Source organism: Phyllobates terribilis, unplaced genomic scaffold (genome assembly GCF_046119375.1).
Source record: "Phyllobates terribilis strain yellow unplaced genomic scaffold, ASM4611937v1 Scaffold_1__5_contigs__length_1240528914, whole genome shotgun sequence".
NCBI classification, from domain to species: Eukaryota; Metazoa; Chordata; class Amphibia; order Anura; family Dendrobatidae; genus Phyllobates; species Phyllobates terribilis.
The window spans coordinates 418,795,860-418,810,954 of record NW_027362761.1 but is presented as its reverse complement, the minus strand read 5'-3'; the positions used below and the strand labels follow the sequence as shown (position 1 = coordinate 418,810,954).

The following is a 15,095-nucleotide window of genomic DNA, read 5'->3' as shown; positions in this document are numbered from 1 at the left end:
AAAGTGGACAGTTTTTGCTCTTATTTTATTCCTGTTGCTCCTCTGAGTATTCTATTTTTTTTTTAAATACGTCAATTTTAATTTCCCCTATTCCCTCCTTATTATGTATTTATTGTAATGCAAGTGTATTTAAATACTTACTGATCGCCATCTTCCCAGGTGCCCAGCGCTGCATCTTCTTCTGGCCCTCATGACCACTTTTCAGTTTTGCTGTTCACACTGTATGGAGTGGTGCTTCTTTTCTAATGTAAGTCTATGAAGCTCAAAATGAGGTTCCATACACATACATTACAGGAAGCAGTAAGCAGGTTTTTGCTATGTAATCTGACGTCAGCATGAGGTAGGGACAGAGACCCTGATTCCAGCGATGTATCACTTAGTTTACTGGGTGCAGCAGTTATGATAAAGTCACAGTTTTCCCTGTTGTAGATGTAGAAGAGCTGAGCTGTTGAGCTGTGTATAACCCCGACCACACCACAGCTTTCTGTGTACATTGTATAGTGACAGAGAGCTGCTGATCAGTGCTGTGGGCAGGGTTGGACTAGGAGGCACAAGGCTAATTGTCATGTACTGATAACCTCCTGCTGATAAAGCACTGATTGTATTGAAACAGCAAACACAGCCTAGTAAGTGACACATCACAGCAATCAGGTTCTGTGCTCCTACATTATGCTGTTCTCAGATTACATAGTAAAAAACTGCTGACAGATTCTCTTTAAGAAAAGCGACTTCCGCTCCACATTTAAACCTCTGTGTTAATGGTTAGACTGATTTCAAGTCTTGTGAGCCACAGGAAGACCAAAGCAGAGCTGGAAACCAGAGAGGACGGTGATCAGTGTGTATTTTAATACAGTTACACTACATCACATACATGTTTATCAGGAATTATGCTTAAAAAAATTGGAAAACATTTTTAAATTTCATTAAACTTCAAACAAAGAGTTCAGAAAAAAGTAAGTTATTACATTCCCTTTAAAGGAATATTTCTAAGAAATGTGTAACATGTAAAAGAAAAAATAGGTGTTTTAGGAAATTAAGTGATTAAAAAAGCTAACTTGTTTAAAAATCTTAATAACCAGAATTGACAATCTAGGAAAACTGTAGTGTGAACTTTTTCAGTTTGTTGAAAACTTGTGTCACTGATGTAGCCCTATATGACAAAAAATACTAAACTTTAATTTACAAACAAAATACTAAAAAATAAACTCAGTATGTATGTACATTTAGAAAAAAAAATAGGTCATCGTTATGTCTTTACTGAGTTTACTACCAAAACAAGATGAAAAACATAGCTGAAGAGCGTTTCTCCCCTGCTGCTCGTGGATTTAAGTCATGAAAGGAAATGTAATAGTTTGAATTAAGCTGCTTTGAATTGCTGAAATGATTAGGATATCTTACTCCAGATTGATCACTGAACATCAAACCATGAAGGTCAAGGAAAGTGAGTGACTCGAATGAGCTTTCTCATGCTGAATAGATATTCTTACCACTAGTGACCTGTTGGAATGAGATGAGGATCAGTCTTTCTTAATACCAACTGGAACTCGACATTGAGTTTTCAAAGACATACAGATTGTTTGAGTAGAACATTAAGTGCCCTGTGGAATATAGTTGTAATCTTCATTAATTCTCCATCAGTAGTCCCAGGCATTTTTACCCAACACAGATTTTGAGACATTAGTAAAAAAGCAACTTCTCCACAGGCTATTGATTTTTGTCATGTAACGATTCTTTTTAAAGCATTTAGATGGAATTCTTATGAAAAATGTAATAACTTACACTAATTAATGTTCAGCCACAAAATTCAATGGAAAAAGCTTCAAGGGCTGCATTTGAATATGTTATAGACTCTTAATTTATTAACACACCAGTTGTCCTCTTCCATCTGGTAGGTATAAACCTACCATCTACCAGTTTCTGAGATCACAACCACTGCAGCCAAAGGCAAACTGATAGGGCTCTGAACCCTGAGCATTAAAGATTATTAATTGGGTCCCTTACAAACCACTATAGCCAGTGTCGGACTGCGGTGCCAAGGGCCCACCAGTACCCATCTCCAGGGCCACTTTTCACCTACATGCAAATATGACATTATCCTCAATCACAATTTTATATAACAATGAACTGGGCAGATTGTTAAATGAATAAGATGCCTTTATCCATACATTGTGATTCAAGTATATTGTGCCAAGTGCTGCTCTTAGAAGAGGATGGTGGCCCACTCTTGCACGGGGGCTCACCAGAGGATTCTCCTGTTCTCCTGTGGGCCAGTTCAAGCCTGACTACAGCCATGGTTTAGATTAACAAATTGCATTTCAAAAAGCACCTATCACATTCATTTTTCTTGAACCGCTGTTGCCCTTTAAGTAGTGTTGTAACTGACCAAAGGTCCATGGGATACTATGTCTGACCCTTAATTATTTTTAATTAATTCTAATTTGCCTGTTCGTGTAATTTTTTTGGGGGGGGAAGTTATCCACTGCAAATATACAATTTCTGAGCTTCTCATTCTGAGCCGGACTTCCAGCATTAAGGAGGTCTGGGAAGGTTCTGTTCATCTACACAAAAGATCACAGCGTCAAGACGTCACAATGTGCATTTTGACCTTCTGCACTTATGCACTGAACTCTCCAGAGCCTCATGAAAGCCAGAAGTCCCAATTCAGTGTGAGAGGGCTGGGATCGGTTGGGTAGCAGTGAGTAGCATAGGGACTGGACAGGTGATTAAAGGCATTTTTTTATTTTAACTTTTTGATGGCCCTTTATAATTCAGAAAAATATCATCCGACTGCCGCCAATTTGTTGAATCCACGAGGAAGCAAATTATAAAAAACCTGCATTTTGGTGAATGTGGATTTTTGTAAAATTCGAGTAGAATTCAACTCCATTCAAATGTATTCACTCATCTCTAGTTGTCACCCAAATTTCCTTATAAAACATTTAACTGAGGATTAGAAATACAGTATATGATGTTAAAGGGGTTTTCTGCTTTGGACAATCCCTATTTATTAGATCTTTTTATCTTGACTAAAAGGGAGGAACCTGAACATTAGGCCACATGAACTCATTGAAATCACTTCATACAAGTGAACTATTCAAAAAGCATATTACAAATGATCGTATTTAGTTTTGGGATATGTTCTATTTTTTATTGAATTGCATGTGCTGGACTGTAGTTGCAGGTTCACAGTTACAAGGTTATTGAAATTGGCTCATCAGTAAGGGAATTGCTAGAGAATAATGAGAAAGGTTTCATATGACCATCGTTTTCCAATTGTGGTTGGAGAACATACTGTTCTTGCACAAAGGAACACTAAGTTTGTGACTGCCCCAGGCTACTCTATGAATGTTGAGTTGATTTATTATGATATTAATTGTTATTTAGAATCAGGGACTTGAGGCAAAGTGGAAATGTAGCCGTTATTATGAACAGGGTTTTTTTAAGTAAGGGAATTTTTATGGTGTTTTGATTGTGTACTTTTAGTTTGTGATCCGGAAATTCTGTATTTGTGCGATGTCTTTTATTACAGAAGCCAACAGCATATGGGAAGCAGAGTTTGTTCTCACAAAGCCTCGCATAGTATTCTTTGTGATATATATTCTGTTTGACTCTTTCTTTTCAGATATATTGCTTGTGTTATTTTTCCACCAGCAATTGATCAATTATACTTACATCTTACATTACTGTCAGTTTGGAAACAGTCAGAACAAATCTGTCTCCAATTTGCACACTTGATCTTTTCTTTTTTTCTTCTTTGGAAATCTGATTCTGACTGATCTTTCATCCATTAGTTTATATAAAGATATTACATTTATTAGCCAGATTGTTGCATACATGTTCCTGAAAACAAAACCTGTAGTTAATACATCCTTAACCCCTTAAAATGGGGTTTCCACCACATTAAAGAAAATCTGTCATTAGGGTCAATCCTCCTTAGCCGACCCTATGGACATGCAAGGCATAGAAAGCTGAATAAAATTGTACCTTGATATATGCGATCCTATGTCTTATTCCAGAGTTATCCAGAGTGTTCTTAATATGTAAATAAGCTGTTAAGATCTATGGGATGTGACATAGATCTCCCTGAGAATCTGCCTATAGTTCTTACTTTAAATGAAAGGGACGTTACCAGTGTGACAGAGGTAATGACTGTCAGTCTGCTCTTCTGATCTACATGTCTCACACTGGTAATATCTCCTTTAGTTTATATAAAGATATTACATTTATTAGAAAGATTGTTGCATACATGTTTCTGAAAACAAAACCTGTAGTTGATGAATACATCCTTTAACCCCTTAAAATGGGGTTTCCACCACATTAAAGAAAATCTGTCATTAAGGTCAATCCTCCATAGCCGACCCTATGGGCATGCAAGGCATAGAAAGGTGAATAAAATTGTACCTTGATGTATGCGATCCTATGTCTTATTCCAGAGTTATCCAGAGTGTTCTTAATATATAAATAAGCTGTTAAGATCTATGGGATGTGACATAGATCTCCCTGAGAATCTGCCTCCAGTGCTTACTTTAAATAAAAGGGATGTTACCAGTGTGACATAGATAGTGACTGACAGTTTGCTCTCCTGATCTACATGTCTCACACTGGTAACACCTCCTTTCATTTAAAATAATCTCTAGAGGCAGATTCTCAGGGAGATCTATGTCCGGCCCATAGATTTTAACAGCTAATTTACATATTAAGAAAAACATGGATTTCTCTTGAATAAGACAATGATCTGCAAGGTCATATAGATGGCTTAGGAGAGCTGATCCTACTGACAGATTTCCTTTAACAATGAAACTTTATGGGCTGAGGGGCGTGTAATAAAAAAAAAAATCTCACCTCCTGGGTAGCTGCAGCTCTTCCACTATTCCAGCTGTGTCCCCCTCTGAAAGCTGGCATCAATATCCAGCAGGGGGCATCATCTGACAGCTCTAACTGATCGGACCCGGATTGGCTGCAGCTGTTACGTGATGCCCCTCACTGGTTGTTGAAGTAAGCAGTCTGGCAGGGGACCCATCTGCGATAGTGGAGGAAAAGTCAACATACAGGAGGTGAGTACAGTTTTTTTTATTATATTCTTCTGAGCCCACAGATATTCATTGATAATGTGATGGAACACCCCCTTTAATGACCAGAGTGTTTCAGCCTTAAATGACCAGACATTTTTCGATTTTTTTTTTCATAGGGTGGTTTAATGTCCCTAATTTTTCACTTATAATTCATTCCTTTCATGTCAAAATAATTCTTAATCATTTTCAGTTTACATAGTTCTGTTGTGTGCTAACTATTTTCAGAAATGTTTATTCTTTTCAGTTTTTTTGTTTTATCATTTATCAATAGTCAAATTTATGCAGAAATCTGGAAAATTCTGAAGGATTCACCACCTTTCAAGCACCTTTGTATGAACTTAGGTTTCTGTAGTTGTGGAGAATTCAAGACTTATGACTAGGCCCATCCATGCATTTTAGTTACAATGTGTTTTAGAAATACTAGTTATGAGTGTAACATATTTTTCTGAAATTATTGGTTCACAAACAAATGTAGGTATATTTAATGGTGTTATGTATCTCTCCACCAATGTCAGTAAACTCAAGTTTTATTTAGAAACTACCTATAATACAAAAACTCTATGTAGATAAACCTTCTAATCTTTTACTACGGTTTTCTCTGTTTTCTCCTCAGGTGAAAAACGCAGCAGCTAATGTTCTCAGGGAAACATGGTTAATTTACAAAAATACAAAACTGGTCAAAAAGATAGATCACGCAAGAGTAAGAAAACATCAGCGAAAATTCTTACAGGCTATCCACCAGTAAGTGATGTACAAGTCATTTTATTTGGATACATTTTCTAAGGACATTACGTTGATTTATTTTTTTTAATGAGAATTTTGATTTAAATAATAAATATTACCCTGTAATGAGGGACTTGTTGCCTTATAGTAAAGTCTTTGGATCATGTGACATTTGATATATATATAGGATTATATTACTTCTCGATTAACATGTCTTGGACTAATCATAATTTTAAAAGATTGACAAGTTACCTAAAGGATCATAAAGATCAAAAAGATCAGCCTTTCTTTATTGGGCTCCTTACACTACAGAACCTTTTACCAAATGGAGATGACGATGCTCTCTTCTCCCAGGGGAATAGTTTCTCATATGAACAGACATTCTCCTCTGATTTATTCTATTTAAGAAATGTAATCAATCTTGTATTTAAAGATTGATCTCAGCATATTAACAGTGTGTATTATTTGTAGTTATCATCAGGTATAGAATCAAGACATAAAAGGATTCTCACAACTAGTGTTTCACCTGTTTTCATCTTAGAGGATAATTTTTAGTTGAAATTATATTTACAGTCTTTTTGTTAGGCTTTGTTGTTATGTGTCTGGCACATTTTCCGTTGCTTTACTTGGTATATGGAAAGCAGGACTTCGAGTGCAGCCTTTAACATATATTCAAGTTATTTTTTTTTAGGTAGTGATATACGTATTATTTATAGTCTCAAGTAGAGATGAGTGACTCTATTCAATTCAAAATTAATTCTTCAATACTTCGGAATTCGCTGAACGCAGTGAAGTCAAACAATTTCCAATTTGCTGTGCATGATTCACCAAAAAAAGTCGCCGCCATTTTACACAATGCAGAAAATTGCATCAGCTAGAGAAGACTCACATGACCTTGTGTGAGACTGGGCAGGCTTCTTTCTGATGCTTTGCATCTGTCACTTCACTTCATACAGCACAGCCAATCAGGAGGGACCATCATAATCCGCATGAAAGTAGAAGTAGGAATTGCAGGAGCCATTTTATAGTGAATCTGGATACTTAGAGGGTGTCACAGCTTATAGCTTAGCTATAGAGATAGGGAGGGAAAGTCATAAAACAAACTTTGCAATCGCCCTTGCTTTTTTTTTCCACACTATTCAAAAAATTGCACCAAATACATTGCTATTTTACCACTATCATGGTGAAAAATTCAACGCATACATGTTTATTAGGGTACTTGGATGCTTTGGAATACTTTTGATTCATGGTGAATTGATTTGCAGCAAATCGAATTTCCTGGGAAGATTAGGCGAATTTGCTGAATTTTATTTTTAAAAGATTCGCTCATCTCCAGTCTGAAACTTTGCATACATAGAGAATTATGTCAATGTTCCCTAAAGGAAGCATTAAAAGGTACTATGCAGCTGTATTAGTATAATGGCAGCAACAAAAGATGATTGCATCGATCTGTGGAGAATCAAATTTGAGTCCAATTTCCTTGTAAATACTTTTATGCCCAAAAATGAGAAAAGAAAGTATTTTTAGAGTGATAACTTTATTGGCTAACCAGAAAAAAATATATTTGCAAGCTTTCAGAGCACAGAGGCTCCTTCTTCAGGCTGGATTACAAATTAATTGATAAGACAAAGGCACAACATTTAAGAGATATTACAGCAGGACATTTGTTCATGAGGTATAAGGGCTGATGCCTCCTAATGATAAGCCAAGGAAATTAAATTAGGGTTTTTCACTACAAATGGCAAGTCTGTGGGAATGTTTAGTTATCTGTAGTCCGTCTGGTGGGGGTGTGAATTGAATCCACGTAGTGAGTCTTAAGTCCAGGTGTTAAACTAAGTCCTACTGTCAAGGAATTGAACATTCTTATCAGTTTGAATTCACAATTATTTCTCTCTGTTGTCCAGAGAGATATTTTTGCGCGCGCTTTTTCAAAATACGCAATGTGCCTTGTGTCTACCAGCAAAGTGAATGGGAAATTCACTTTGCCGTTCAGACACTGTGTGATTTTACTCAGCGCGAAAGCGCAGCTGCGTAAAGAATTGACATGTCAATTCTTTACGCACCGCGGCCTGCGCTTTCTCACATATTGTGCCCATTATAAGCGATGGAATTACGCAGCGGTGTTCACACACTGCGTAATTCCAGCGCTTTTTTACGGAGGTGCAGGAGAGACTACATAATACAGTATGTGTGTACACTACAGAAAAAACGTATGCGTAAAAAAACGCAGGTAAAAACTGCAGGAAAATATGCGCGCGTAAAAAAACGCAGCAAATGCGCAATGTGTGAACGCAGCCTTAGTATTAAGACTTGTAAATCTGTCATACAGTGTCCCGGGCCAGAGAAATGTTTTCCCACAGGCGTGTCCAGTTCATTCCTGATTGTGTGTCTGTGTAAATTCATTCTTGTTTGTAGTTTTTGCATAGACACCTTCAGGGCACCTTGTACATTGTATCATGTACACCACATTGGATGATGTACATGAAAAGAAATCCATGATTTTATAGTCCTGATTTGTGTTTGGTATGCAGACTGTATTTGATGGTAATATGTGGGTATAAGTTTTGCATTTTTTATTGCTACATGGGAATGTGCCCGTCACTGATGGTGATGAGAGGACACTTCTGACAAGTCAATTCCTTAAGTTAGGGGGCTGTTTGTAGGAGAGAAGTGGTAGTTCTGGGAATATTTTTTTCAGTTTGTGGTCTCTATGGAATATGGGATTGAGATCAGCCCCAATTTTCCTTAGGATGTTCATGTGGGGGTTGTATGTGACCACAAGAGGCACCCTGTTGTTGTCCTCCCTCTGTCTGTAATCCAGGAGTCTGCTTCTTGGGATCCTTGTAGCTCTGTGGATCTGTTCATCTAGTACCAGCGGATGGTATCCTTGTTGTAGGAATGTGATAGCAGCTGTAGTTTTTTGTCTTTACTGTCTGAACAGATTTGAACGTACCTCAGAGTTTGATTGCAGATGATGGATTTTTTTGTGTGTCTTAGATGAAAGCTCTTCCATCTAAGATATGCCGGACGTCCTGTGGGTTTATGGTAAATTGATGTTTGTATGGGGTTGTCTTTGATGTATATGGTGGTGTCCAGAAAATGTATTTGGGACTTTGAGAAGTTGAGAGTGAGCTTGAGCGAACTTCTTGTATTGTACATCAGTCCAATTTCCTGAAATTCTTAGGTCCCTGCGAATTTAAACAGTTTGTGATTTGATATGCACAGATCGGCCAAAAAAAAACAAAAAAACACCACCAACTTTTCATACAATTCTGAAGAGTCACAGGCCAGGCTAATGACATCATGTGTGGCAAAGTGGGCTTAACCATAGTGCCCTGCAGCTATCACATCATATGGTCTAGTGCAGCCAATCAGGGGTCACTACTACAGCCTCTATAAAAGATGGGGGCAGGCCAAGCAGTACAATTATATGCTTTTACAGGGTAAAGTTAGGAAATCAGAGAGCACAGCTCATTTTCATAGAGACAAAAAAGGCCCAAATTAGATTGTGTTATTGTGTTGTACTACTGGACTGGTATTGAAGCACATTGAAAATGGTTGTGTGCTTCAGTTTGTGAATAATAATCCAAAGATTCAACTAAGATAGAATGTACTGTACCTGCATATTTAGTGTGACTGTAAATTCATTGATCTGTAATATACTGAAATAACAGCACAACATCTTAATAACAGCATTTTTTAGTCTTCTTCAAACACTGCAATTGCAAACCAGGGTGGCAGTTTAATGTATAATGTGTCATAATTTTGCTAGTAAAGAAGAATCTTGAAACCTAGGCTTGTGTGTCACACGCAGGGAAGTCATCATTTTTTTATAATTTTTTTTAAAATGCAAATTACAAATATCCAGAATACTGAAATTTAAAATCAACTGTCTACCTCACAAAGTGTGCATGTTGTTAAACATTTTATTTACTTTTTTTTTCCATACTTCTTTGTTGTACAAGTGCATTATTAGAACCCTCCTAATGCAATGACCTGTTACACTTTTCAGATGTGGAACTAACAGGCTTTTCATGTTCAGTTCTATTATTTGAAAATTAGCAGAGGTGTAATTTTTTTAAAATCTTTTATACATTGGGCACATTATAATTTTTTTTGAATACCAGTTTTAATAATCAAATTTATCAACTTTACACCACAAGACCATTCTGCAAACTGTCATATTTTCATTTCCAGGCACGAAACTACATGTACCTATTTTTCAACATTGCATTTTGGGGTCTGTTCCATTTTTATGCTAGAGGTGGGATAGCAACTGTTTTAGTAGTTGAATTAAACAACTGTACCCTTCCGATCAATACTGATGACTGATGTCCCAAATTACTTACTGTGCTTCTACCAAACAAGCAGTGTAGCATTCTGGGTTAGGTTTTTTTGCTCAAGGAGAAGAAGAGTGTTTTAAAAACCTTAAATGGTAATTTGAAAACATTATACTTGATTTATCTTTTTGTATACCTGTTTGACTAGTCCAATTTGGCACCAGTTCACACCACAACTATAGTGTGAGCTGTTGCTGGATTTTGAGGCTGTTTTCCTACCTCCTACTATCTGTTGTTGTTACCTGTTCCATCTTGGACAGAAAATCACATTTCTATTTTCAATATATTGGCAATTTTATATTATAGAATACAGATTAGGGGCTCCCCTGTATTCAGCACATTTATTGAATGAATCTGTAAATGTGAGGCTATGTGCCCACGATGGAGAAATGCTCCGGATTTTTCCTGAGCATTTCTGCTTCTCCCTGGCAGAAAAAACGCATGGGGATAGTACATGCGGATTGTACATGCGGATTGTACATGCGTTTTTCCTGCCAGGGACAAGCGGATGTGAAGCGTTCTTCACATGCATTTCCGCATGCGGGTTGTCAAGCGCTTTCCAAGCCATTTTATCATCACTTGGAAAGTGCTTGACAACTTGGTCACACTATATAAATCCATGCAAACGGCATGAATTTATATAGTGTGACCCGAGAGAATGTCAAAAAATAAAAAATAAATCTTTACTTACCTTCCGATGGCCCCCGGTGTCTTGCTTCGCTCAGTCCCGGCTACCGGCAGATCGCGGTACACTGAAGGACCTTCTGACGTCAGCGTCGCGTGACCCGTCACATGACTATGACGTCAGCGCAGGTCCTCCAGTCCATCGCGATCTGCCGGCATAAGAGGAGGAGCATACCGGGGGCTGCCAGAAGGTAAGTATATATTTATTTTTTATTTTATTCTTTTTTTTTTTTTACAGTTTTCTATGGTACCCAGGTCCGAGGGAGAGTCTCCTCTTCTCTAGACCTGGGTACCATCCGCACATTGAACGCATGTATTCCACAAGTCCTTATCTAGTGAAGCGGAATGCATGCGTTCTAATGCAAGTCAATGGCGGCGAAAACGCAGCGCTTCTGCAAAATAATTGGTAGTGCTGCGTTTTTTTCAGCAATGATAATCCACAGCGGAAATTTCCGCAGCATGTGCACAGCACATGCGGATTATTATTGGAGACCATGGCAGGCCTTCTACCATGCGTTTTTTAAGCGTTTCTGCAGCAACGCTTAAAAAACTCATTGTGGGCACGCAGCCTAATATAGTATTTTATAGAGATTATTTTTATTGTTCTATGTTTGTTTGTTACTTCAATATTCCTCTTGAGATTTTGATGAACTCCATGATTCTTATAAATATTATCCAAATTGTAAAGATTGATGGAACATTTCAAGTGAAAACAATCCTTTTTATTCAACCATGCATACAAATATCATCATACAAACTGCAATTTGACATCTCCCCTGCATGTGAGAGTCCCCATTTAATATTAAAGAGAATCTTTCACCAGGTTTTTGCCACCTAATCTGAGAGCAGCATAATGTAGAGACAGAAACTCTGATTCCAGTTATGTGTTACTTACTAGGCTGCTTAGTGTAGTTTTGATAAAATTACTGCTTTATCAGCAGGAGATTATCATTAGAGGATTAGTAAACCTGCTACCAGATAGTTAAGCTTATTCATGAGATTTGTATAGCCTCACTGATTGGCAGCATTCTGCATACACGGGTTGAAAGCGCCAATCAATGGAGTGGGCAGGGTTATACAGAGCTCAGCATTCAGAGCACTGCTAGATCTGCACCAGAGAAAACTGTAATTTTATCAAAATGACATCGAGCAACCCATTAAGTCATATATCGCTGGAATCAGTGTATCTGCCCCTGTATTATGCTGCTCTCAGGTGGGGCAGCAAAAACCTGGTGAAAGATTCCCTTTCAAAAGGTGTTCTAACATTTGTAGTAGAACTCTCAGGGATATAGTCTACAGTGGTTTAATCTCTGCATTGATATTACTAGATTGTGTATGTCGCACAATCATTTTGGATTCACATAAACTTCCCCAAGCTTACACATTACATTATAGTTTCTTTTCAGGAGAATGGAGCCTATATCATAGAAATGCCAATAGAGGTAATTTATTTATTCATTTAAATTCCCTATCAGTATGTCTTTTGGAGTGTGGGAAGAAACCCACGCTAAGGCTAAGTTCACACACCGCATATTTTTGCGCGCTTTTTTGCGCGCTTTTTTTCAAAATACGCAATGTGCCTTGTGTCTGCCGGCAAAGTGAATGGGAAATTCACTTTGCCGTTCAGACACTGTGTAATTTTACACAGCGCGAATGCGCAGCTGCGTAAAGAATTGACATGTCAATTCTTTACGCACCGCGGCCTGCGCTTTCTCCCATATTGTGCCCATTATAAGCGATGGAATTACGCAGCGGTGTTCGCACACTGCGTAATTCCAGCGCTTTTTTACGGAGGTGTTGGAGAAATGAAGGATGTGACGTCACACGGGGGCAGCCCTAGGGAAAACAGGAACCGGAAATCCCACTATTTTGGGATTCTTTGTTCCTGGTTCTCTTTTTTTTCAACAAACTTTGTCTTTGTAGTGTACACTGCAGAAAAAACACATGCGTAAAAAACGCAGCAAAAAACGCAGTGTGTGAATGGAGGTGTTTTTTTTACCTGCGAAAAAAAACGCAGGTAAAAACTGCAGGAAAATACCCGCGCGTAAAAAAAAGCAGCAAATACGCAGTGTGTGAACGTAGCCTAACACTGGGAGAACACACACATACATGCTCCATGCAGATATTGTCCTTCGTGAATTTGAATACACAATCTGAGAAATACAAGGCAGCAGTACTAACCACTGAGCAACCATGCGATCAATGATTGCCAGATTTCAAGACTGGAAATCTATTATTGCAAATTTGTTAAATATATAGTATATGTGACACATGAAAAATATGCCAGTCTGGATTTATTTTTGTCTTTATTTAAAAATGTGTTAATATTTTGTAACCTTTTTGAAACAACTTAAAACAGTTGCAGAAAATTAGGTATTATATGGAATAATTAAGAGCGGTTATCTGGAAGTACATACATATGCTGTAGAAACAATACTTGAGTGGCAGACATCTCTCATTCCTTATATAGCTTCATTTAAAGGGGTTGTCTGGTCCAAATCGATAATTCTGCAGTCAATCTGTGTGGCTGCAGACTTATGAATCCCCCCCAGCGCTCGCACTGTACACTGCAAGGATTTGGTGGTTCCTGAGCCGGGACCGGAGGGTATGTATGTGCTTTAGATCCTCCCAGCTAGGGCCCGTCAAATGGGCGTGGCATCGCTCCATACACGTGTTTTGAGCGAGGCCTTGCCCCGTCTTGTGACGAAGCCGTCCAGTGGACATGGCCAACTAGAGGCCATGGTCTCGCTCCATACAAGTGTATAGAAGCGGGTCACGCCCACTGGTCAGGAGTATGTATAACTCATACATACCCTCTGGTCCTGGCTCAGAAACCCATGAATTCCCGCAGTGCACAGTGCTTAGGATAGGTCATCAATGTCTGATAGTTGGGGGTGCGACACCCGGCACCCCCGCCGTTCAGCTGTTCTCGGCGTTCGTGACTGCTGGAAATTACTAGTTGCACGGCGCAGATCTGTCTACTGTATATTGGCTGCAGCCGAGAACTGCACATCCGCCCCCTATTCAAATCCATAGGGGGCGGATGTGCAGTACCTGGCCGTGGCCACTATAGAGTTGACAGAGCTGCGTAGCTCCGCAAGTGGTCAGTTCCATTCGCTGCTGACACCAGAAACAGCTGATCAGCGGGGGTGCGGGAGTTGCGCCCCCAGCGATCAGACATTCATGACCTATCCTAAGGATAGGCCATCAGTGTTAAAGTAGTGGACAACCTCTTTAACAATTGATTCTAAAAATTAGCATTAGGATAATTACTTTTTTTTTCCTTGCAGTTTGTACTTGGTTTTTAAAGAGGTATGCATTCTTAGAGGTCCCCAGCTATAAAGATTAAAATATTATTAGAAACACAACAGTTATGACTTCCTAGATCCAATGCTAATGGTTAAAATGTTAGACCATACGAGATAATGAAGACAGACATAGTTACATCAGAAATACTGTATGTACACCCAGAAAGCCACTTAAATAAATGAAAAGAAAACATAAGGAAATATATAGTAATAAAAAAGTGCAGTTTCTAAATCTCCCTTAACATGTATATTTTCTTACAGTTTATGATAAACAGGTTTTCCTTTGTTTGTCTTGTTTTTTATTTATTTATTTCTTTGTTTTCCTACAAAATGAAAATAGAGCTCGGAAGTAAGTTACGTTGTGTCCACGCTGTGTCCAGCTTCTCAAGACTGTTTACAACTGCATGCCAAGACCTGATTATTTCTCTATGGATCATTAACTTTGATGCTTGAGAGGGTGCCAGCTCCTGAAGATGTGCTGTTGTCCTGTCAATCACAAATGAGTTATTGATATGATTGCTGTCATTAAATCTTAACCTACAGTCATGATCGTAAACCTGTGATAAGTGAAATTAAAGATTAAATGGACCTCTTCACACTATTAATTTATATTTATTCATTGATAATAAGAGGTTTTGCATATTATTATTACCAGGTTCACATAGGGCAGTTATTGCTACAGTATTAATATATTTATTTTAACCACGGCCAATAGTGGCTTCTAAAGGGGTGTAAAGAAAAGACTTATACACCTCTTTTTTTGTATTTACTTTTTGTTTTGAGAAAAAGAACTTCCTATGTGAACCAGGTTATAGTGTTCCCTTTCCAAATTTCCAAAAAGTATGTATTAAGTTACTTTAATGGATTCCACACCTGTTTAAACAAACTTACTATATGGAGTACTCACAATCTTTGATGTTAAGTTACATTGCTTTTCTGATGAAAACAACTACACAAGAGTAGTGGCA

At 38.1% G+C, this 15,095-nt stretch overlaps 1 protein-coding gene across 1 annotated transcript in view; it reads left to right on the top strand.

The window, feature by feature from the left end:
- The window catches only part of KCNN2 (potassium calcium-activated channel subfamily N member 2), a 292,772-nt gene that overhangs the window by 261,935 nt on the left and 15,742 nt on the right, over window positions 1-15,095 (top strand). Inside the window, exon 6 of the mRNA XM_073677198.1 lies at window positions 5,686-5,813. Coding sequence (XP_073533299.1) covers window positions 5,686-5,813 — 128 coding nt within the window. The remainder of the gene's footprint in view (window positions 1-5,685; window positions 5,814-15,095) is intronic.